This window comes from Agelaius tricolor, unplaced genomic scaffold, assembly GCF_023055355.1.
Source record: "Agelaius tricolor isolate 1412-34295 unplaced genomic scaffold, bAgeTri1.0.p SCAF_13, whole genome shotgun sequence".
Classification (NCBI taxonomy): Eukaryota; Metazoa; Chordata; class Aves; order Passeriformes; family Icteridae; genus Agelaius; species Agelaius tricolor.
This window is the reverse complement of record NW_027269273.1, coordinates 4677415-4698932: the sequence shown is the minus strand read 5'-3', so window position 1 is coordinate 4698932 and position 21518 is coordinate 4677415. Positions and strand designations below refer to the sequence as shown.

At 54.3% G+C, this 21518-nt stretch overlaps 3 protein-coding genes and 1 long non-coding RNA gene across 5 annotated transcripts; 3 read left to right on the top strand and 1 right to left on the bottom strand.

Moving 5' to 3' along the window:
* Window positions 1-1293: 1293 nt before the first annotated feature.
* PPA1 (inorganic pyrophosphatase 1) lies at window positions 1294-12796 on the top strand. Its single transcript, XM_071438507.1, has 11 exons — window positions 1294-1450; window positions 1563-1627; window positions 5346-5399; window positions 6181-6300; window positions 7924-8010; window positions 8287-8413; window positions 8881-9008; window positions 10386-10471; window positions 10692-10761; window positions 11788-11827; window positions 12465-12796. The coding sequence occupies exons 1-11, from the start codon at window positions 1315-1317 to the stop codon at window positions 12494-12496; spliced, it is 945 nt and encodes a 314-aa protein (XP_071294608.1). The 5' UTR covers window positions 1294-1314; the 3' UTR covers window positions 12497-12796.
* A 382-nt stretch (window positions 12797-13178) lies between these two features.
* LOC139595403 (uncharacterized) lies at window positions 13179-13722 on the bottom strand. The gene is made up of 2 exons (XR_011681021.1): window positions 13535-13722; window positions 13179-13253 (listed from the first exon to the last, which is right to left on the bottom strand). It is a non-coding gene; the product is annotated as an uncharacterized lncRNA (long non-coding RNA).
* A 39-nt stretch (window positions 13723-13761) lies between these two features.
* Window positions 13762-18016, top strand: SAR1A (secretion associated Ras related GTPase 1A). Its single transcript, XM_071438481.1, has 7 exons — window positions 13762-13846; window positions 14216-14290; window positions 15102-15221; window positions 15634-15699; window positions 16091-16194; window positions 16623-16754; window positions 17345-18016. The coding sequence occupies exons 2-7, from the start codon at window positions 14233-14235 to the stop codon at window positions 17459-17461; spliced, it is 597 nt and encodes a 198-aa protein (XP_071294582.1). The 5' UTR covers window positions 13762-13846; window positions 14216-14232; the 3' UTR covers window positions 17462-18016.
* Window positions 18017-19273: 1257 nt separating this feature from the next.
* Window positions 19274-21287, top strand: TYSND1 (trypsin like peroxisomal matrix peptidase 1). 2 transcript variants are annotated; one of them, XM_071438479.1, is made up of 4 exons: window positions 19274-20274; window positions 20358-20494; window positions 20575-20760; window positions 20846-21287. In XM_071438479.1, exons 1-4 carry the CDS (start codon window positions 19292-19294, stop codon window positions 21055-21057), a joined length of 1518 nt encoding a protein of 505 aa, XP_071294580.1. In that variant the 5' UTR covers window positions 19274-19291; the 3' UTR covers window positions 21058-21287. The 2 variants fall into 2 exon arrangements, with proteins under 2 accessions (XP_071294580.1, XP_071294581.1); XM_071438480.1 differs by lacking the exon at window positions 20575-20760.
* Window positions 21288-21518: the final 231 nt, after the last annotated feature.

Below are 21518 nucleotides of genomic sequence, written 5' to 3'. Positions count from 1 at the left end.
GGCCATGCCATGGAGAGGCATACAGCACCATGCTGTGCTGGACCAAGCCATGCCATGCGGGACCATGCTAAGCCACGCTGCCATGGCCGTGCCAGGCAGGACCAAGCCAGATTGTGCTGGACCATGCTGTCATGGCCATGGGGAATGGACCATTCCATGGCCATCCCATGGATGGGCGATGCTGTGGCCATGTTGTACCAAGGCGTGCCATGCTGGACCACGCCATCCCATGCTATTGTGACCCTGCTAGACCAAACCACGCCATGCAGGACAATGCCACTCCTCGCATTTGTGGCCATTCCTGACCACATCCCACCATACTGCAGTGCCATTGCCATGCCAGTCCATGCCACCTCATGCTGTTACACCCATGCTGGGCCGAACCATGCCATGCCAGATTGTGCCAGCCCAGCCTTCTGTGGCCATTCCAGGCAGGATCATGCCGTGCTGGAACACGCCACTGCTTGCTACCATGGCCATGCTGAACTGTGCTGGTCTGGGACCTCTCTGTGCGGGTCCGTGACAGCCCAGGCTGTTGTGGCCATCGTGAGCAGGACTGTTCCAAGCTGGCAGGGCCATTCCAAGCCAGGAAGAACCATTCCCAGCCAGGCAGAGCCATTCCCAGCCGGGCAGAGCCATTCCGAGTTGGGAAGGACTATTCTCAGCCGGACAGGGCCATTCCAAGTCGGGAAAAAACACTCCCGGCTGGGCAGGACCATTCCTAGCCAGGCAAAGCCAGTCCAAGCTGGGAAGAACCATTCCCAGCTGGGAAGAACCATTCCCAGCCGGGAAGAACCATTCCAAGCTGGGCAGGGCCATTCCCAACCAAGAATAACCATTCCAAGCTGGGAATAACCATTCCCAGCTCAGAATAACAATTCCAAGCCAGGCAGGACCATTCTAAATCATGAAGAACCCTTCCAAGCCAGGAAGAACCATTCCAAACCAGGAATGACCATTCCCAGCTGGGAATAACCATTCCCAACCAGGAATAACCATTCCCAACCAGGAATAACCATTCCCAACCAGGAGTGACCATTCCCAGGCAGGCAGGACCATTCCAAACCAGGAATAACTATTCACAGCCAGGCAGGACCATTCCAAGCCAGGAAGAACCATTCCCAATCAGGAAGAACCATTCCCAGCGGGGAGTTACCATTCCAAGCCAGGAAGAACCATTCCCAATCAGGAATAACCATTCCCAGCCGGGAATTACCATTCCAAGCCGGGAATTACCATTCCCAACCAGGACTGACCATTCCCATTCCCTGCGGCGCCGCGTGGCGCGGGGCGGGCCGGGCGCGCGGGCGGCGCATGCGCACTGTGCCCCGCCCCCCCCATCCCGGCGGCGCGGCGGCGGCGGCGAGCGCGGGCGCGTGCGCGGCGATGTCGGGGTACGGCGTGGAGGAGCGCGCCGGGCCCCACAGCCCCGAGTACCGGCTCTTCTTCAGTGAGTGCCGCCCCCGCCGCCCCCACTGCCCCTCACAGCCCGCCGGGCCCCGCCTGAGCCCGCTCAGGTGTGCCCCCGGTGCGTGACTGGGCTCCCTCCCCTTGCCTTGCAGAGGATGGCGCCGGGCGCTACATCTCCCCCTTCCACGATATCCCCATGTACGCGGATGCCGGGAAGGTAAGAGCGGGTCCTGAAACACGCAGGGCGTCGGGGAGTCCTGAAACGTCCGGGACATGCGGGGTCCGGGAACATCCAAGGGACCGGGGGATCTGGGAGCACGCGGGGGATCTGGAACATCCAAGGGATCGGGGGATCTGGAACATCCTGTGGACCGGGGGATCTGGGAACACACAGGGGACCAGGGGATTTGGGAACACGCAGGGGACCAGGGGATTTGGGAACATACAAGGAGATCTGGGGATCTGGAAACATCCAGGGGATCTGGGAACAGACAGGGGACCAGGGGATTTGGGAACACGCAGGGGACCAGGGGATTTGGGAACACACAGGGGATCTGGGGATCTGGAAACATCCAGGGGATCTGGGAACACACAGGGGACCAGGGGATTTGGGAACACACAGGGAACCAGGGGATTTGGGAACACGCAGGGGATCAGGAGATCTGGGAACACACAGGGAACCAGGGGATCTGGAACATCCTGTGGACCGGGGGATCTGGGAACACGCGGGGGACCAGGGGATCTGGGAACACACAAGGAACCAGGGGATTTGGGAATACACAGGGGATCAGGGGATCTGGGAACATCCAGGGGATCTGGGAACACACAGGGGCTCAGGGATCCTGAACCATCCAGGAGATCAGGGAGTCCTCTAATATCCAAGGGTCCAGGGGATCTGGGAACACACAGAGGACATGGGGATCTGGGAACATCCAGGAGACATGGGGTCCTGGAACATCCAAGGGAACAGGGGATCTGGGAACACACAGGGCATCAGGGGATTTGGGAACACACAGGGGACCAGGGGTCCTGAAACATCCAAGGGATCAGAGGCTCCTGAAACTTCCAAGGGACCAGGGGATCTGGGAAGACACAGGAGATCAGGGAATCTGGCAACATTCCAGATGTTGTGTGCTGGGGATCTGGAAACACACAGGGGATCTGGGAACACACAGGGGACCAGGGGATCTGGGAACATCCAGGGGGTCTAGGAACACACAGGGGATCAGGAGTCCTGAAACATCCAGGAGATCAAGGGGTCCTGGAGCATCCTGGGGATCTGGGAACATGCAGGAGACTGGGGGTCCTGAAACATCCAAGGGGACCTAGGGATCTAGGAACACACAGGTGACATGGGGTCCTGAAACATTCAAGGGACTTGGGGATCTGGGAACATCCCTGGGTCCAGGGGATCTGGGAGCACACGGGGGATCAGGGAGTCCTGAAACATCCAAGGACACAGGGGTCCTGCAGCCTGAGACACCTGGGGCAGGCTCACCCTCCAAGGAATGGGTTCCTCTCCATCCTGGCCTCGGGTGGAGCCACCCAGGGAAGAGAATGGATGATCTCATTCCCATTTCCTGCGTCAGAGATGTGAGTGGTTGGCTTGAGCTCACCCGTGCAGGCATTTTGGGTTAGCTAAGCAGAAAACTGCTTTTTTTTGTAATGTCTAACCCCCATTTCTATGAGTGCTGCATGGTATTTCAGGCTTGGGGATTGGCTGCAGTATGGCCTGCAGTAAAATCTGACAAGGAACAGAAGGTGAAGATGAGCAGGTTAAATTCTTGCTGGAGCATCTCCTGGGAGCTCTTGTCTGGCAGAACCTGCCCCTTGCAGTGCTGCAGGTCTTTCACATCCTTCTAGCAGCCAGTGGTTAGGCAAATTAGGCTGTGCTGAGTAAAAAAAAATGCCCCAGCTTCAGGAAATCAAAATGGTTGTGTTTCAGTTTTCATTTAATGCATTTTCAGTGGTGCCTCGGGCTCTCTGTTTCCTTTACTGTTGTAGCTTGTTCCTTTCTCTGACTATAAATCTGTGCAGCTTGGGAAATGTAGTGGAGCAGCTGCTACTTGTTAGAGAGAGCTGAAATTCAGAGGTGGTGGGGAATGGTTCTGGGAAAGGAAAAAGGAAAAAAAAAGCTGAGAGATGAACCTCCAAAAAGCAGCTGATTGAGCTGCTGAGGTGAAGGTGATGGAGCTACCTGAGGTGTTCTGGGAAGTGGCTTTTGCCTTCGCAGAGGAGAAAAGATGGATTGTGGTCATCCAGGACTCAGTAGGGAAGCATTTCCCAGTGCAGGTGCCTGGCAGGTAAGCCAGACAAGGAGAATCCAGATAATGCCATGCTTTGCAGATGCCTGTAGAACAGAGGAGGAAAGAGCAGGGGAGTGAGTACAGAGGTGAGGGGGAGTTCCTTGACCTGGTAGTGCTTAACAGGGAAAACTGCTGCTGCCAGCACCTCTGTGCCAAGTCGTTCAGAGAAAGAAATCCCAATAGCTGAAGGTCACAGTCCCTGAAGTTACACAATAGTGCTGCTTGCTCCCATGGGGCTCTCTCTGTGCCTGGAGTGCCTCAGCACTGAGGTTTTACTCATCACTTAGCAGGTGGACTGCCAGCTACAATGCAGGGCCCAGCTCAGAGCAAAAGGTTGTCCCACTCTGTCTGGGCTCCTTGATCTTTATCCTCAGACTCCTAAGACACTGAGAGGATTGCAGGGTGTTTTTTTCAGACTCAGGCTGGGCTGTGTTCACCTTACCCAGACTTGTGTCATTGCAAAGGGACGACCTTGAGCTGCTTTCTGTGTGTCTTTGGCCAAGCTGGACCACGGGGAGGCTTCAGTCCTTACAAAGATGCAGCCCCAAGTCATCTTTCCCTGCAAAGCCATAAGCTCCCAGCCCAGCCTGTTACAGTTCCTCATTCCTTCCCTGGAGTTAGGAATAAACCCAGTTTTGTGCCTTTGTGCATGTAAAATGCAAATGAGCAGTGACCCCCTGCAATTAAGGGGTTGTAAAAAAGCTCTGCTGGGGAAGGGTGTGGGCAAAGTCAGTGATGTAACAGCACTTGTTGCACAATACCAATCCAATTACGGGGCAATACAGGTTGGAGGGACTTTGCCATGCTAATACTGCTTAAGGTGGGGATTAGAAACCTTGCCCAGGCCAGGGAGCAAGGTTTGACTTTTTGTTAAAAAGCCATAATCTCTTCAAACAGCAGATGTTAAGGTTCAGGTGTGGAAAAGCCTGTTTCCTTGGAGAGGAGGCTGACCTTGAACTCAGCCCAGCTGGATCAACAGGAGATGTTTTCAAGTGTCACCTGTAAACAAGATACAGTGAGATGTGGTTCTGCATTTCTCCCCCACGTTTTCATCCTCACACCATGCCACTAGCAAGGTCTGCTGTTACAGGAGTGTCAGCCTGGAGAAAGGGCATCCTTCCCTACACTATGGCTGGAATATTTGGGAGTGGTGGTCTCATTCATTCAGGGCAGTACCTAGATACCCACACTATTAAAGAGATGGCTTGTCCTGTTGGTCTTGTCTTTTCTGGATGGCCAGAGTGGCTCTTTGTACATAATAAATATGGCCCAAAACCCCATTTTGTTATGTCCAGGGTAGTTTGTGTGCAGCTGTTTGCCATTGATTTAACCTGTTCCTGTAGCCTAGGAATGGGATGGGGATGGGTGCAGGTGGCAACTGATGGAGAACATGTGAGAAGCTTAATCTGGCCTTTGGGGTGTTTTGTGGGATTCAGCTTGGAGTGATGACAGGTGACTGACTGGGCTACAGGACTTTCATCAGCTGTCTCAAAATTAGCACTGAAAAAAAAAAAAAAACAGCAGAAAAAAGCATGGTTTCAGGTGAACTGGCTGGTTTTTGTGCTCACTTGTATGTGTTCCCTAGTTTAGAAGATTCCTTCCCACTCACTGCTCTTCTGCTTTCTTCAGAATGTGTTCAACATGGTCGTGGAGGTGCCTCGATGGACAAATGCTAAAATGGAGGTAACTACATTACTTACAGCTCCATCCTAGTGCTTGGCTTTGCCAAGCCCTCCTCAGATCCACCTCCAGAATCAGAGTGGCTGCTAACTTCTCCTCTCAGTCCCTGCTGGGTGCTGCAGGTCTGGTGTGGAGGCTGAGGTTGCAGATGTTGGAATGCCGTGGTGTTCTCCCGTGGCTTCTGATTAAAGCAATATTTTATGGCTCTAAACCCCATGTGATTCCAAGGCTTGTAAGTCTGCTGGAAACCATATTCCAAGGGATGGCAATGCAACAGGAGGTGTCCAGTATCTGCTGCTAGCATCAGCATCTTCTCCTGGTCTCTTGCCTTGTTAATTCCATTTTAAAAAATTACTTTTTTATTCATAAAGGGTAAAGCAGAGGGATTTATTTATAACTATATAAATATAATATAATCGTAATATACTAATGAATTATAGTAATAATTATAGTAATATAAATTATATTATTTTATATAAAATATATATTATATATTCTATATTTTGTATATTATAGTATATTATAATAATTAAATGAATACTATTATATATAGTATAATAGTATATATATACTATACTATTATATTGTATACTATTGTATACTATTGTATTATATTATATTATATTGATTAAATATATACTATACTATAATAGTATAGTGTAATAATTAAAAATATGATATGATGTAATATGATATAATATAATACAATACTATATAATATAAATTTATATTATAACTATCTTATAATTATTATATATTTATTTATTTAAAACTTCTCTTTCAGATTTCCACAAAGGAACCCTTAAACCCAATTAAGCAAGATGTGAAGAAGGGGAAGCTGCGCTTTGTAGCGAACGTGTTTCCCCACAAGGGCTACATCTGGAATTATGGTGCCATCCCACAGGTACTGTGGTTTATCCCAGTGGCTCATCCCTCCTGGTGGGGAGGAGGGAGGGTTTCTGTGCCTGTATGAATGAGCAAAAAGGTCAGCAGAGAGTCTGGTCTGGAGCGTGGTGTTTGCAGCTGGATTTGTTGTGCTCCTGAGGGAGAGAACCTGTCAGGAAAACAGGGGTATTTTTAATCAGAAATGCCAGGTTTTAGGCTTCTATCTGATGGTAAAAACCAGCTCCCTGAGGAGGAGCTCCTGCTGCTCATCCCCAGCTGCTGGGAGCTCGGCTGGGCAGGAGCTGGCAGGTCCTTCTGTGGCTCATCTGGCCATGCAGTGCCTTCAGTTCCTGCCTGGCAGAGCACGAGGCTTTATCCTGAGGGTGCAGGATTGAGGCTGAATCTTTATGGGAGATTCTTCTTGCCAACGCCCAGCACTGCACAGATGTGCTTTCCCAGAAACAGCTGGCAAGGTGGCACCACGATAGTGACATCTGGACACGTGCTCTTAAATGGCTGGGGGCTGCCAGATAAAGAGGGACTTCAAACAAGGCTGTTTGCCTTTGATGTTCTCTAAGACTGGGGTTTCCTGCAGAGAAATAAGCTGTCAGTGTCAGGCAAACACTCTGAGTTTGGTATTTGTGCTCTTGACAGTAGCACATGTCGAGTGTTTTCCCCACATGGCTTTACAGGTTGAGTTGTTTCCTGCTTGAATGGATTCTGGTGCCTGTTTCTTTGTGTCTTTTGAAGCCTTTGCTCTGTCATGTATTCATGGATCAAAGGTGTTTATGCATCAAGAGCTTAACACTTCCTGGTAGAGAAATGTGATAGTGTTTGTGGCCCCACAGCACCACCCAGGTGTCAGAACATCTTCTTGAACACTTCCTGAACATCACAAGGTCCTGACTACACTGGGCTTGTCCTGGTACACAGAGGTTTGGGAAGAACATTCCTTTTTATATCTCAATCCCCTTAGGAGTACGTGTTCCTTATGATGCAAGTGGGCATGGAGTGCTTTTCACTCCTGATCAGGAGCATCTTTTAAACAGCTCTTGTTCTTGGAGTCAATTAATTGGCCTCTGGAGTGGTGTCCTTCAATGTGCATTCACCACTGTGGGTGAGATGCACTGGGGAGCACAGTGGGACTCCACATTCTTATCACTTCTCCAGGGTTAACAGTGTCTTTAATTGTTTAATTAAAGGGAAACAATACACCCTGCCTGTCTTCCATCCCTGCTGGACTGCTATCTGGAGTTCAGGAAACTTCTGCTAAGGAATGAATAGGGAGAGGAACAGGCAGGAAGCCAAATCAACAATTGCCCTTTATAGATGTGAACTTCACCTTTATGCAGCTGTGGGACAGAGGAAGTCTGGAAAGTTGTTGGAAGGGCGTTTGTGGGTAGGAAGGGGCTGCTTACCTTGTGAAAGATGAGAACTTTTAACTTGAATTCAAACTTCCCAGGCCCAAGGGAAGCAGTAGCCCAAATAGCTGACCTGGCAGCAGGTGTGAAGTGGGCCATCCTCTGTTTATTCCAGGCAACTGCATGCCCAAAATAAACCCGCTTTTTGTACCTCTTTAAACCTGTGGGTTCTTATTCTTATGTGTGGTTGATTTTGGTGTTGGTGTGGGGTTGTTTTTCAGACTTGGGAAGACCCAGGTCACAAGGATGAAAATACTGGTTGCTGTGGAGATAACGATCCCATTGATGTGTGCGAGATTGGAAGCAAGGTAAGGCATCCTCAACGACTCCTGAAACGTGTAATTAATGTCTCCAAAGCCAATTATCCAGGGCCATTATTCATTTCCTACCTCCCCTCCCTTAACAATGTGCTGTTTCCCTCTGCTGCCCCTGGAGATTGCTGCTGAGATGAGGCAGGGCTGATGAGCTGCTGACAGCCAGAGCTAATTTCATGGTGGCTGGCTGCTGGCTGAGCCCCTGCACAGCCTCCTGTCCTGCTCTCCTTGGGTGCAGCAGGATGGACAGCAGGGCCTTTGTCCTTGCAGGTCTGCTCCAGGGGAGAGGTCATCCAGGTGAAGGTGCTGGGCACGCTGGCCCTGATTGATGAGGGAGAGACAGACTGGAAAGTCATTGCTATCAACGTTGAGGACCCCGAGGCAGCCAGCTACAATGGTGAGCTCCAGGGGGTGTTCCAGTCCTTCCCTTCCTCCCCTGGGAGCCTGCAGGAGCTGGGGACAGGGCTTGCTCCCTCTGTGCCCTGCTGGCAATCAGGTGTGATGCTGGAAGGAAAGTCCTGGAGCGAAACATTTCACTGCTGTTTGTCTCATGTGGCAAATCCTCTGCACAGCCTGGCATTCCAAACAGTGCAAGGAAAGGGATTGGCCCCAAAGCCCCTAATCCAGGCTGTTTAAATGTGTCCAAGCTCCTGGGTTCACTCAGGATGCACACCCTGGGGATGACACTTCCCTGCAGGGATACTCGCTGGGACTTCAGGGAGCCTGTCTGAAATGTTGCTAAGGCTGCCTGGGGAGGGGCTGAAAGAGGCACAGCCCAGAACAGCTCAGCAGAGCCACTTAAAGTCTGCAATTCACTGCATTCTGTTACTGTTTCTGGCTAACAAACCCTGTGTCCCCTGCCAGACATCGAGGATGTCAGAAGGATGAAGCCTGGATACTTAGAAGCTACTGTGGACTGGTTCAGAAGATACAAAGTACCTGATGGAAAGCCAGAAAACCAGTTTGCCTTTAATGGGGAATTTAAAGGCAAGGTAGGATCACCTTCCTGTGCACAGAGTCCCAAACCTGAGCTCAGGCTGGGTGGGGACACGAGTGAGCTGCTGAGAGAATGGATTTTTATGGGGGTGCTGAGCGTTGATTTCAGTTCATCCTGCTGGTTTTTTCCAGACTAGTGAGTGCAGGAATACCAGAAAAAAAATGCCTGGGGTTATCACCATGGTGTTGTTGAATATTTTTTTCATGTGGGATCACTTCAGGGCTGGGAGCCTTGGTGTCAGAACCAGGTGGAAAACACCAGGTTTATTTGCTCCAGCTCTGGAGCAAAGGCAGCTTGGCATCACCCTTTGCCTTCCTTACCCGTTGGCTTTGTTCCACTGGTGCAAGTTAAACTTAACTGAGGAGTTAAAGCACTTCTTCCTTCAGGCATGAAGTGTTCCCTCACACCCTGTGAGTAAGGCTCAGCCTTGGCAGGGCTCTGCCTCTTCTCTGGGTTGGATCAGATAAGTTACTGCTCCTGAGCAGGTGAAATCCTGTTTTGGTGTCCTCACTCCTGCCCTTCCTGGAGTGCCATGAGGGGTTTAGTGAGGTGACTCAATTCCCAGGGCTCCAGAGGTGGTGCAGAGGAGGGGAATTCTTGCCAAAGCTCTCTCTGGGAAAGGAAATGGAAGTGATGAAGGACTTGTCCCCTGGCTGTAGCACAGCACTAGGCTGGTCAGGCTGGAACACCTTGCTGCCCCTCAGGATGGGTGAAACCCATCAAGAAAACTGGAAAATCAGGATAAAGAACCTCAGACATGCTCTGCAGTGTTTTATTTGGCTCAGTGTGGTATCAAACCAGGACATTTAGTGCCGTTGTTCACACCAACAGTGAACTGTGTGTTTCCTTCTCCAGCTGACAGGTTAATGCTTGAGCATATATTGCTCCTTTTTAAGGGAAGAGGTTGATCTGCCTGGAAACAAATTGAGTTTTAAGGAGTTGCAAAGCCAGCTCAGCTGCGTGTCTCTTCCTGCTGCTCTGAATTGTTTGCCTGGAGTGGAGGGAGCTCCTGGACAGGCCTGGATCAGCAGCTGCTGGAGACAAACCGAGTGGGAGGAGCAGCAGGGTGGAGGTGCTTCTAGAATGGAGCACTGGCCCGAGACTCTGTTCAGTTTCTTTTGGCCCCAAGCTCGCTCTTGACCTTGGCAGATCCTCCCATCTTGAAAGCAAAACAATTCTGCTGCACAATCCTGGTTGTTTCAGCTGTTGTGTGCTGGGAGTTTCTGCTCTTCCTGAACAGCACTGGAGAGGAAGAGGTTTCTTCCAGCCCCTGCCAGAGCTGCCTAAAATCAGCTCCTTGTGAGTGAGGGTCTGGAGAAGGTGGTCTGGTGCTTCCACATGACATGATGTTTGTTCTCATCTCCAACTTCAGGATTTTGCCCTGGATGTCATCAAAGGCACCCACGAACACTGGAAAGCTTTAATAACAAAGAAAACTGATGGAGGGGAGATCAACTGGTAGGTTCGTGCTTGTGGGAATGTGCCCTTTCCTCTTCCCTAAATTAAAAACCCTGGAACATCCCTTCCTGAGGGGTGCCATGCTTTCTGTTAGCTGCTGGCTGCCTCCCCAGGCCTTCCCCCCTCCACCTGGCAGCTGAGAGCTTTAATATTCCATTATTTAATGCTCCTGGGGGGAGGCTGGGCTTGCACCTTCTCAGAAGTGCCCAATGTCTTCCAGCACCAACCTGACAGTGTCTGAGAGCCCCTTCTGCTGTAGTCAAGACTGTGCAAAAGCTACTGTGGATGCAGTAAGTACCAGTTTGAGTGGCCAGATCCTGGTGTTATTATCAGGGAAAATGGTGCAATTTGTGTGGGGAACTGCCCTCTCTGTGTGGATGGCACATGGCATGCTCAGAGTGTTTTGGATGGCTGAACACCTGCTTCTGGTTAAACAGGATGGATGTGGAGCAAAGCACACATTCCCCCAGAGGCTTCTCCCTGCCCTTAGTCACCCAAGAGATGGAATCCCAAATGGAGTTTGCATGGAGGGCTAAACTTCTGAGCTGTAGCTTGGCTGTCAGCTGTTCTGAGAGGGTTTTCATGTTTGGGCTTCCAAGAGCTTCACAGTCCAGGTCTCCCTTTGAGAAAAGAGAGTCTAATTCCCCAGGGATTTTGCAGATTCAGAATGAAGAGCTTGACATTCCTGGTGTAGTTCTCCTGTCCAGCCTCTGGATTTAATTGTGTCTCCCTAGACTTGGAGAGTACTGCTGTTGGCAACCTGAAAGGGCTTAGAGGGAGGGGACAGGAAAATCAAAGTGCAAATCTTGGATCCCTTCCATAACTGGAAACCTGAGTCTCTCTGTAGCCTTGGAGAGATCTTTAAAACCATTGTGGTTTTTTCTAAAGTGCTGGGATCCCAATTAGGGTTCTCAGTGAGATTTTCGAAAGCCCTCGTGGAGGATGTGTCACCAGACTTTCTGGTTTTGGTTGCTGAATACCAGGGAAAGCTCTTCAGAGGAGTTCTCAGAAAGCCCTTCATGCCTCTATTCCCCCATATTTTTTAAAAAAGCAGCTGCCTGCACCTGTGTAGGGTCTGGAGTGGGAACTGCTTGTGCTGGGAGTGGCCCTGGAGGCTGCCCCTGGAGCAGAGCCCCTCGGGCATCCCCGGAATGGGGACGCTCCAGGAATGACAGGACACTGCACGGGGGCTCAGTTGTTCCCCCACAGCTGCCACAGGGGCTCAAATGGTGCTCAGGAAAGATTTGTGCAGCCCTAAATGCTGTGAGGAGAGTGAAGGACACCTCTGGTCTCTGATAACACCCTTCTCGTTTCAGGCGCCGCCGTGTAAAGCTGCCAGCCCCATCCCACCCGAAGGTGAGCCCAAAACCCCCCTGACACCCCAGCACCCAGCAGGGGCTTCCTCAGGGGAACTGTCCTTGGGAAAACGAGGGGCTGAACTAAACCTGCAGGGTGCTGCAGCCAGGAAAATGAGGGGCTGAACTAAACCTGCAGGGTGCTGCAGCCAGGAAAATGAGGGGCTCAACTAAACCTGCATGGTGCTGCAGCCAGGGCAGGGCCCAAGGGCAAGCTGAGGGCAAGTTGGGAGCAGAAAGAAGAGCTGGGCTGACTCTTGCAATCCCTTCATGGGGAATAAACCTGTGGAGGTTTATTATTTTATTAAAAATGTGTATCTCCCATGTGGGCATGGGAGTTGGAGGCTTTGCCCCCCTGAATCAGCTGAGCCAGTGGGAAGCCTGGCTTGCTGTCCTTGCCTGCACCAAGTCATGGATGCTCCTAATGTCAGCCTGAGCAAGGCTGACTGCTCTGAGAAAACAAATCCATGCAAACAGGGTTGTGCCAGAACCTGTTTGCTGTCTGAGGAGCTGTTGCCAGGAGCAGAGGAAGCCCCTGAGCTGGAGGTGACACACACACACACACACTGCCACGTAACTGCTTAATAACTGGGTGGCTCACAGGGGACTAACCTCCTCCTTTTTTCTGCCCCACACAGTTGACAAATGGTTCTACTACCAGAAAAACTAAGTCCTGAGGATGGTGGTGAGACAGCTGTGTCCTTCCCACCGAGGAGCTGCCACATGCAGGAATAGAACAGAAAAATAGCTTCAGTGTCAGCAAGAAGACCTTGCCTGTAACTTTGCTGATTAGAATTCCATACCTAGCAGTGACGTGTCTGCTGAGGCCTAGTGGAGGCTGGAAGAAATAATTTATGAAATCCAAACACCCTGCTTTGTGCACGGTCGTGTGGTGTGCTCTGAGTCGTGACAGGAGATCACTCACCTGGGGCGTGTATGGATGCTAGAAATAAAAAACTACTGAAATCCAGTGCTGTGGGGCTGCCTCTCTGTGGAAAACACCAATCACTTGTTTTTAAAATTTTACAAGTTTAATAGTAATAAAATGGTTATAAAATTAGTAATATAATTAGAGTAATAATAATTTGGACAATTAGGATTAGGACAATATGAGACAATAAAAACAAAGAGTTATGGACAGTCCAGGTACCTCTTTCTGGGCAAAATAAGCCCGAAAAAGGACCCACGTTAACAGAGGATTAACCCTTAAAAGCAACAGCCTGTTGCATATTCATACACCTCATCCATGATGCATAAATTCCATTCAAACCCAGGATTCTGTCTGGGCAGTGTCAGCTTCTTCCTCTGAATCCTGACTGGGTCTTCAGGGCTGAGTGAGGCAGGAAGAACTCGATAATGGAGCAATAAATTCTCTTTCTCTGAAAGATTCAGGTGTCCTGTGGCTGCTATCTCGCTGCGAGTCCTTTCTTTAAAAAAAGTATCTTACATAGCATAGTTTCTATTTTAACATTATGTTATAACCTAAAACTATATTTAACAAGCTACTTAAGAAAATTCATACAGCATAACTTTCTAACACAACACATATAATATTCATTTGAATATTTGCGAAAAGCCAATCATAAAATACGCATTTTTCACACTTTCCTTTCCATCCCTGGAGCTGAGGAGGCACAAAATCACAGAACCACTGAGGCTGGAGAAGACCTCAGAGATGATGGAGTCCAGCCTGTGGCGGGTTCCCCACCTTGGTACCGAGAGCTCCGGGGCTGGTCACTGCCCACTCAGTGTCTCATCACCCTTTCCGTGGATAAATCCCTGCTCGTGTCCAGCCGGGAGCTCCCCGGAGCAGCGGGACACCGCGTCCCTCCCGCCCGGGGCCGGTCTCGAACCCGGGTCCCGAACCCCCGGCCTCCCAGTGCCGCCCGCCGCAGCCCCCGGCGCGCGGGGCCAGCGGGGCCGGAAGCGGGCGGGGCGCGCGCTGACGCGTTTCCGGCGGGGCGCTGGCGGCGGCCGCGGACGGGACTCGGTGGCGGCGGCGGCCCGGGGGCAGCCGGGGGTGAGCGGCGGCGGCGGCCGTGCGGGCCGGCCGGGCCCGGCGGGGCGCTCAGCGGGGCGGCGGGCGGCTGGCGGGCCCGGGAGAGGGGCGGCGGCGGCGCGGGGGGTGACACGCAGGCAGAGCGGGGGCGGGGCGGGGGCCAGGCCGCGCCGCCCGCCCTTGAGGCCGGTGCTCGTCACTCCGGTGCCCCTCACCCCGGTGCCCCTCAGCCCGGTACCCCTCATCCCCTGTCTCCTCCACCCCCGTTCCCCTTCGCCCCCGCTGCCCCCGACCGCTCCCGTTCCCCGGGATATCCCCGGACCCCCTGCCCGCGGCTCCCTTTGGGCACCGACCCTTCGTAACTCGGGGTTTGGGGTTTGTCCCCCGCAGGCATTTTGTTTCCAGAGATGTCTTTCATCTTCGAATGGCTCTACAACGGCTTCAGCAGCGTCTTGCAGTTCCTAGGTAATGCCTCGGCAGCCCCCTCTGGGTGGGTTTCGCTTCTCCCGCTGCCAGCATCCCATAAAAGCCGGGGATTGGGGGGTGAGCAGCAGCTCTGGGCAGTGCAAAGTCTGCTGAGGCAGCTCTGTATCAATAAAGGGCCATTTACACTGGTGCAGAGAAACTTTGGGAGTGTTTGGGGGCGTTGGGCTCCCACTCAGTGTTTCTGTTGCCCTTTGGAAGCCTGTCCAGCCCCAGGCAGAGGTGCTGCCTCGCCAGGGAGGGAGCCCCATCCTCCTCGTCCTCCTTCCAGAGTGCTGGCTTCCAGTGGAACTCCTTGCTGGAGGATGGGGTGCCCATTCTCCTGATCCCCTCTTGAAGGGAGGATGAGAGGGATGGGGTGAGACAAAGCCCTGCTGGAAATCTTTGGGAGCTTTCCTGTGGCAGACACGACAAAAATCAGTTTATGCCAAGAAGACAGCTCAGTGTTCCCTGCTTTGCACTTTTTCCTGGACAACTCACTGCTGTCTTTTATGAGTTTGTTCAATTTTCACATCTTTTGAGGAGACAAATTGATCCATAATGCTCTGCTGCACACTGTCCTCTGCTGCTAGGATGGAGGAAAGAATGGAACAGGAGCTTAGAAAATGTCCATTGCTGTAAACATGCCTTGGAAAAAGGCTGTTTGAGCTGTGTGTGTGTTCCCTGCTGCCCCTGGAAGCGTGCACAGGTGGCAGCAGAGCTCTGGGAAAGGCCTTCCCCAAAAAAAAAGCAGCGTGGCATTCCGGGTGAGCCCGCTGGAGTTTTCCTCTTGCTTTGTTCCTTCTCCTGGCAGGTTTGTACAAGAAGTCTGGAAAGCTGGTGTTCCTGGGCTTGGATAATGCAGGGAAAACCACTCTGCTGCACATGCTCAAAGATGACAGGCTGGGTCAGCACGTCCCCACGCTACATCCCAGTAAGTGTCCCTGGAAAAGCCTCCTGGCATGGCTTTCCCTCTGGAATTGTGGGGGCACGGTGGAGAAAGAAGCTCAGCCTGGGGAACTCGAGGTGCACTGTGGCTCCCCAAGCTGAAATGGATCTGTGTTTTCCTCTCTAGAAATGCCCAGCAACTGGTGTGGCTCTGTTAACAGAAAGGGAAGATTTTCCTTAATGAAAAGCCTAGTAAAGGATAATAATTGCAGGTTTAAAGGCTTCAGTGGGAAGCACGAGAAATTATTTTCTGCTGCTCGTGATTTTGGGAAAGTGCTCCTGAATTCCACAGGAAGTTTGGGGAATTCCTTGCTAGAGGAGTGTGTGGGATACCCAAGAAATTCTGTCTGTCACAACTTCCTTGTTTTCCTGAATCCCACCTGTGCTTTCCATTTCAGCATCAGAGGAGCTGACGATTGCTGGAATGACCTTCACGACTTTTGATCTGGGTGGACATGAACAAGGTAAGGAAAAAATGACCAAAAATTGATCCTGACGAGTGTCAGCAATTAGCAGTGCCTAATTATTTGTTGCCTGGATTTATTTATGGAACAACACGTGGAAGCAGCCTCCTGGCTGTAGGATTGCTTGGAAGGAAATGCTGCCAGCTCTTGCCCTGCTGCCCGAAGTATTTTTAGCTGTGGTGGACTCAGATATAATTTAGTTTGGATAATTGCTGGATTTTTATTCCTGCACTTTCTAGAAGTTTTAAACACAGGTTTTTTGCCCTTTTATACACAAAACTATTGGAAGGAAGACTGCCTGGCTACAAAGGCAGCCATGGTTGCTGAGGTTTGGTGGATTTTTCCGTGTGTGGAGATTCACAGGGCCGTGTTTGTCCCTTGTGTTTTCCAGCTCGCCGGGTCTGGAAGAACTACCTGCCTGCCATCAATGGGATTGTCTTCCTGGTGGACTGTGCAGATCACTCACGGCTTATGGAATCCAAAGTTGAGCTTAATGTAAATACACTTCCCTTCTTTCCCTTCTCCAGCACCTCTGATCAGCTAAATTATGGAGAACAGCCATCTCTCCCAGGACTGGAGGAGCCTGGATGTCCTTGCTTTGGGTTGGCCACTTGGGTTCAGGGGAGGCTCAGCTTGGACAGCAGCAGCAATTTCTGCATGGAAAGGGTGCTCAGGCCTTGGCAGGGGCTGCCCAGGGAGCTTTGGAGGTGTCCAAGGAAGGGCTGGAGGTGACACTCAGTGCTCTGGGCTCCATGGGCTGGCAGGGATTTTCCAGCCTCAGTGATCCTGTGGCTCTTCCACAGAGTCTGGAAGCCCCAGAAACGAACCCTTGTTGGTCCCAGAGCTCAAACAAAACCATTTCCTTCAGGCAATGACTCCTTTTTCCACCTCTCTGCTCAACTCTTGTTGGCTCTTGCACGCAGGCGTTGATGACAGACGAGACAATATCCAATGTGCCAATCCTTATCCTGGGAAACAAAATCGACAGACCAGAGGCCATCAGCGAGGAGAAACTGCGGGAGATCTTCGGGCTCTACGGACAGACCACAGGGAAGGTAGGAGCCATCCAGACCTTGCCTTGGCACGGGCAGGGCAGAGCCTGCCTGCTTCCTTGCACATTGAGCCCTGATCCATTTGGGATTGATGGGAATTTGTCCATTAATTGGTCGAGGTGAATCAGTGATAATAATGATGGTGTGCCTGATGGGGGCCTAGGAGGGAGGGACTGTTTAAAAGCTGTGGAGTGGTGGGACAGGAGGGACTGGCTTCCCACTGCCAGAGGGCAGGTTCAGATGGGAAATTGGGAAGAGATTGTTCCCTGTGAGGGTGGTCAGGCCCTTGGCACAGTGTGCCCAGAGAAGCTGTGACTGCCCCTGGATCTCTGGAAGTGTTCAAGGCCAGGTTGGACAGGGCTTGGAGCAACCTGGGATAGTGGGACCAGGCAGTGGGGTGGAATGAGGTGATTTTTACAGTCCCTGCCAACCCAGACCTCTGATGCTGCTCTGAGGCTGATGGGATTGTCCAAAATGAAGTGCACATATGAAAGTGGCCTACAAGAGGAGCTCCCCTGGGTGGCTGTGGCTCTCTGGGCGCTTCCCCAGGGGCACCAGGGGTGCAGATGTGACTCCTGTTTGGATTTCCCCAGGGAAACGTGCCACTGAAGGAGCTGAACGCGCGCCCCATGGAGGTGTTCATGTGCAGCGTGCTCAAGAGGCAAGGCTACGGCGAGGGCTTCCGCTGGCTATCGCAGTACATCGACTGACGCCGGCACGGACACGAGAGTCTCGCTCCTCTGGACTGATCCTGTTCACTTCAGCTTCCTATGGACTTTTCTATTAGAACATGGAAGGCTTTCCTGGCGTTGTCCAAGAGACTCCTGGTTTCCAGCTGCCCCTATGGCACAGTGGTGACACCGCTCTTTTCCGCGCGGCGGGGAGGCAGCGCCGTCCCTGGCTTGTCCCTGCCACTGGGGTGACAGCGGGGCTGCTCCAGCCTGGGAAGGCAAAACTCTGCACGCTGCAGTGTAACAGCTGAAAAAGAGAGCACGTCTCACCACTGTGGTTAATTGACTTCAAAAACAAACAAACAAACAAAAAACCAGAAAAGGAAAAAAGCAATTATATTTTTTAAAGAAAGTGTTAATGTAAATGGCGTCCCTTCTAACTTTTTAGTTTAACGTTCATCTTGTTTAGTCCAGAGTCTGGTTTAGGGTTTTTTAAAAATATATTTAACGGTATTTAGGTATTTCACAAATTACTGAAGCAAGGTATCACGATATTAGAAGTCCTCAATAAACATAGCATTTGGGCTTAACTGAGCTGTAGGGTGGCTGTGCTGTGTCACGCTGACCGACGACGGCGAGCTGCCGTTGGGACTGAGGTGTGCAATCCCAGCTTCTTTAGTTTACAGGGTTTTTTATTTTATTTTTTTTTCCAGTTGGGGAGGAGCACCTGGTGCAGGTGTTGGGGATGGTGTGCAGTGGGAAGGGGCTGCCTGGTTCCCCCTCAGGCCAGACCCTCCATCGAGGCTCCTCCGGCCACGCCATCACAGTACGAACCACGGAGCTGTTTTGGTGGTTGTAGATTGGAAGTGTTTGACATTTGCATATCATGAGGTGATTAATGTAGACTAAACCGGTTTCTTTTATACTCTCAACGGACTTTTTTTTTTTTTGTCTGAAGTTTCATTGCTGTCTGGCACTCATTTTCAGTTCAATAAAGACATTTCTTTCTCCTCCGAAGGGGCAACGAGCCTCAGTCTGGCTTGGTGTTTGCTGGGCCTTGGGGCCATCAGAACACCAGCCACAGAGTTCCAGAAGCCTTTGGACAATGCTCTGAGGCACAGGGTGGGATTCTTGGGGCTGTCCTGTGCAGGGCCAGGAGCTGGGCTCAATCCTTGTCGTTTCCAATCACGATATTCATTCAATGATTCCATGGTTCTGTGACCTGCATGGTGCAGCCAGAGAGGGAAACTGAGGCAGGCTGGAAGAGCCGCTTGCCTCTGGGCTGGCAAGCAGGGAGAGCTCATGGCTTGCAGGGCGTGAGGAACCCACACCGAGCCCAGACAGCCAGGAAGGGGCTGGGGGGGAATTGGGGCAGGGGAGCTTCGGCTCTGACTCCCACTATTAGGGGGATTTTAGCTCTCCCAAAGGGATTTTCCCAGTCCCGCTACCTCTGTTGGAAATAAAGGTTTGGTACTCGTTCGTGCTGCGGGTGAGGTGGGAAGCGAGCGGGGCCGTGGGGTGTCCGGGCCGAGGGTCCCTGGGAAGGGGGCCGGTGCCGGTGTCCCGAGGGGCAGCGCTGGGGCCTGGGGGCCGAGGGGCGGCTGCGGGCCGGTGATGCCCGTTCTCGCAGGGCCGAGGGGGGCTCCGAGGCAGGCATCCCTGATGTCCGAGAAGCGGAGCCGGGGTTGGCCCTGCCCCGGGGGTCCCGGGAAGCGGGGCCGGGCCGGGCCCGGCACCCCCGTGAGGGCCCCGCGGGGGCGTGTCCGCCACGTGCGCGCCCCGCCCCGGCCAATGGGGAGGGCGCGGCGCGGGGCCGCAGCCAATGGGCGAGCGGGGCGGGTCCGGGGGCGGGGCGCGGCCGTGGCGGTGATGGCGGCGGCGCCGCCGTGCTGCGCGGTGCGGGTGCGGGGCGCGGGCGGCGGCGATGGTGATGGCGGCGGTAGCGGGCTGGTGCTGAGCCGCCGCCCCGGGCTGGTGCTCTGCCACGCCGCCGTCTTCGCCCCGTTCCTGCGCGCCGGCCCCGCCGCCTGGGCTCGGCCCGCCGCGCTGCCGCCCTCCGCGCTGCGGCCGTGCCCGCGGCTCAGCGTGGTGCTGCGCGGCGAGGCCGGCGGGCTGCGGGAGCTCGGGGCGCGGCTGCTGGCGCTGGTGCCGTGCGCGCCGTTCCGGCGGGCGCTGGAGCGCGGGCTCGGGCGGGCGGAGCGCTGGCGGTTCGGCGCCGAGGAGGAGGCGGCGGGCACGGACCCGCGGGCGCTGCCCTGGTTCGCCTGGCTGCGGGTGCCCGGGCTGGACGCGGCCGAGGGCGGCTGGGCGGCGCGGGCCAGCGCCGGCTGCCTGCGCAAGGGGCAGGCGCTGCTGACCTGCGGGTCCCCCTTCGGAGACCTGTGCCCCGAGCTCTTCCTCAACACGCTGAGCCGGGGGGTGGTCAGCAACCTGGCGGGCGAGGAGAACGCGCTGGTGCTCACCGATGCCCGCTGCCTGCCCGGCACCGAGGGCGGCGCCGCCTTCGTGCCCTCGCCCGCCGGGCCGCGCGCCGTGGCCGTGATCGCCGCCTCGCTGTGCTGGAAGGGCGCCGAGTGGGTCGGGCTCACGCTGCTCTGCTCCCTCGCCGCCATCCTGCGCAGCAGCGCCGCTGTCCTGGGCGAGGCCGGGATCGCGGTGCCGCCGGTACCGGCCTGGGTGGCCGCGGTGCCAGCGAGCGGCGGGCGGGACCCGCTGGGCTGGACGGCGCTGGTGGAGTGCGGGGCCACCTGGGGCTCCGGGGTGCTGCTGGCACCGAGGATGCTCCTCACCTGCCGGCACGTCGTGGAGGCCAGAGCCCCGCTCCGTGTGACACCGGCAGCCGGCCCCGGCCAGTGAGTGCGGCTGTGCCCCCCAAACCTCAACTCCCCTACCCTGCGTGTCCCCCGCCCTGACATCTCGCTAACTGTGTCCTTAGGGATGCCGCCGCCGTGCTCTGGGGCCGTGTGGTGTTCGCCACCGAGGAGTCGTCCCCCTTCGACGTGGCCGTGGTGGAGCTGGAGGAGAGCGTGCCAGGCTTTGTCCCGCCGTGCCTGGCCAGCACCTTCCTCCCAGGTACGCGCCGGGGGGACACGGGATGTTGGATGGGGGCTGCCTCGCCCCCTTGTCCCCACCTGCTGCCTCTCCCGTGCCAGGAGAAGAGGTGAGCGTGGTGGGTTTCGGGGCGCTGGGGCGGGCGTGCGGCCCCTCGGTGACAGCGGGGATCCTCTCGGCCGTGCTGGCGGTGGCCGGGCGCCCCGTCATGCTGCAAACCACCTGCGCCGTGCACGGCGGCTCCAGCGGCGGCCCCCTCGTCTCCTCCCGCAGCGGGTGCCTCATGGGTGAGCCAGGGCTGTGTCCCCGTGCGTGTCCCACGGGTGTCCTCCGGCCGGGCCCCCTGACGTGGTGTCGCTCCCTCCCCGCCAGGTATCGTGGCCAGCAACACGCGGGACACCGGTGCGGGGGCCACCTACCCCCACCTCAACTTCTGCATCCCCATCACCGTCCTGCAGCCGCTCGTGGCGCGCTACCGCCGCACCGGCGACCCCGCCGCCTTCGCGGACCTCAACCGGGCGGCTGAGGGGGTGAGGGCGACTTGGCAGCTCCAGCAGCGGCCAGGACCCCCCAGCAAGCTCTGAACCCCCTCCCGGGGGACTTGTGGCAGGGACCGAGGTGCCAGGGGTGGGACATCCCCTCTTCAGCCCCGGTGCTGCGGGGCCCAGGCGCCTGCACTGCACAGAGCCGGTGGGGCATGGGCACCCCCGGGCAGGGGATATGGCACAGTGCCTTGGACAGCCCCAAATGGGGAGGTTTGGGGTCTGTATGATTGTTTTATTTTCTCCCTGGGGCCATAAATGCTGTGAGTTGAGGCCCTGGTGTCCCGGTGTGCTGAGTGGCTGCTGGGGGTGGTGGAGGCCCTCACCAAGGCATGGGGTGGGGTCTGAGGGCAGGTTGGTCCTGTAAGGGATGTTCTGGGTCAGGGGTAGGATTGGGTTGGGGTCTTGTTTGGGATTGGGGTAAAGCATAGGGAGGAAGGGCAGTTCTGAGCCATTCCATGGCTCTGGAGCCCGTGGAAAGGGAAGGTTTGGGGTCATGGAGA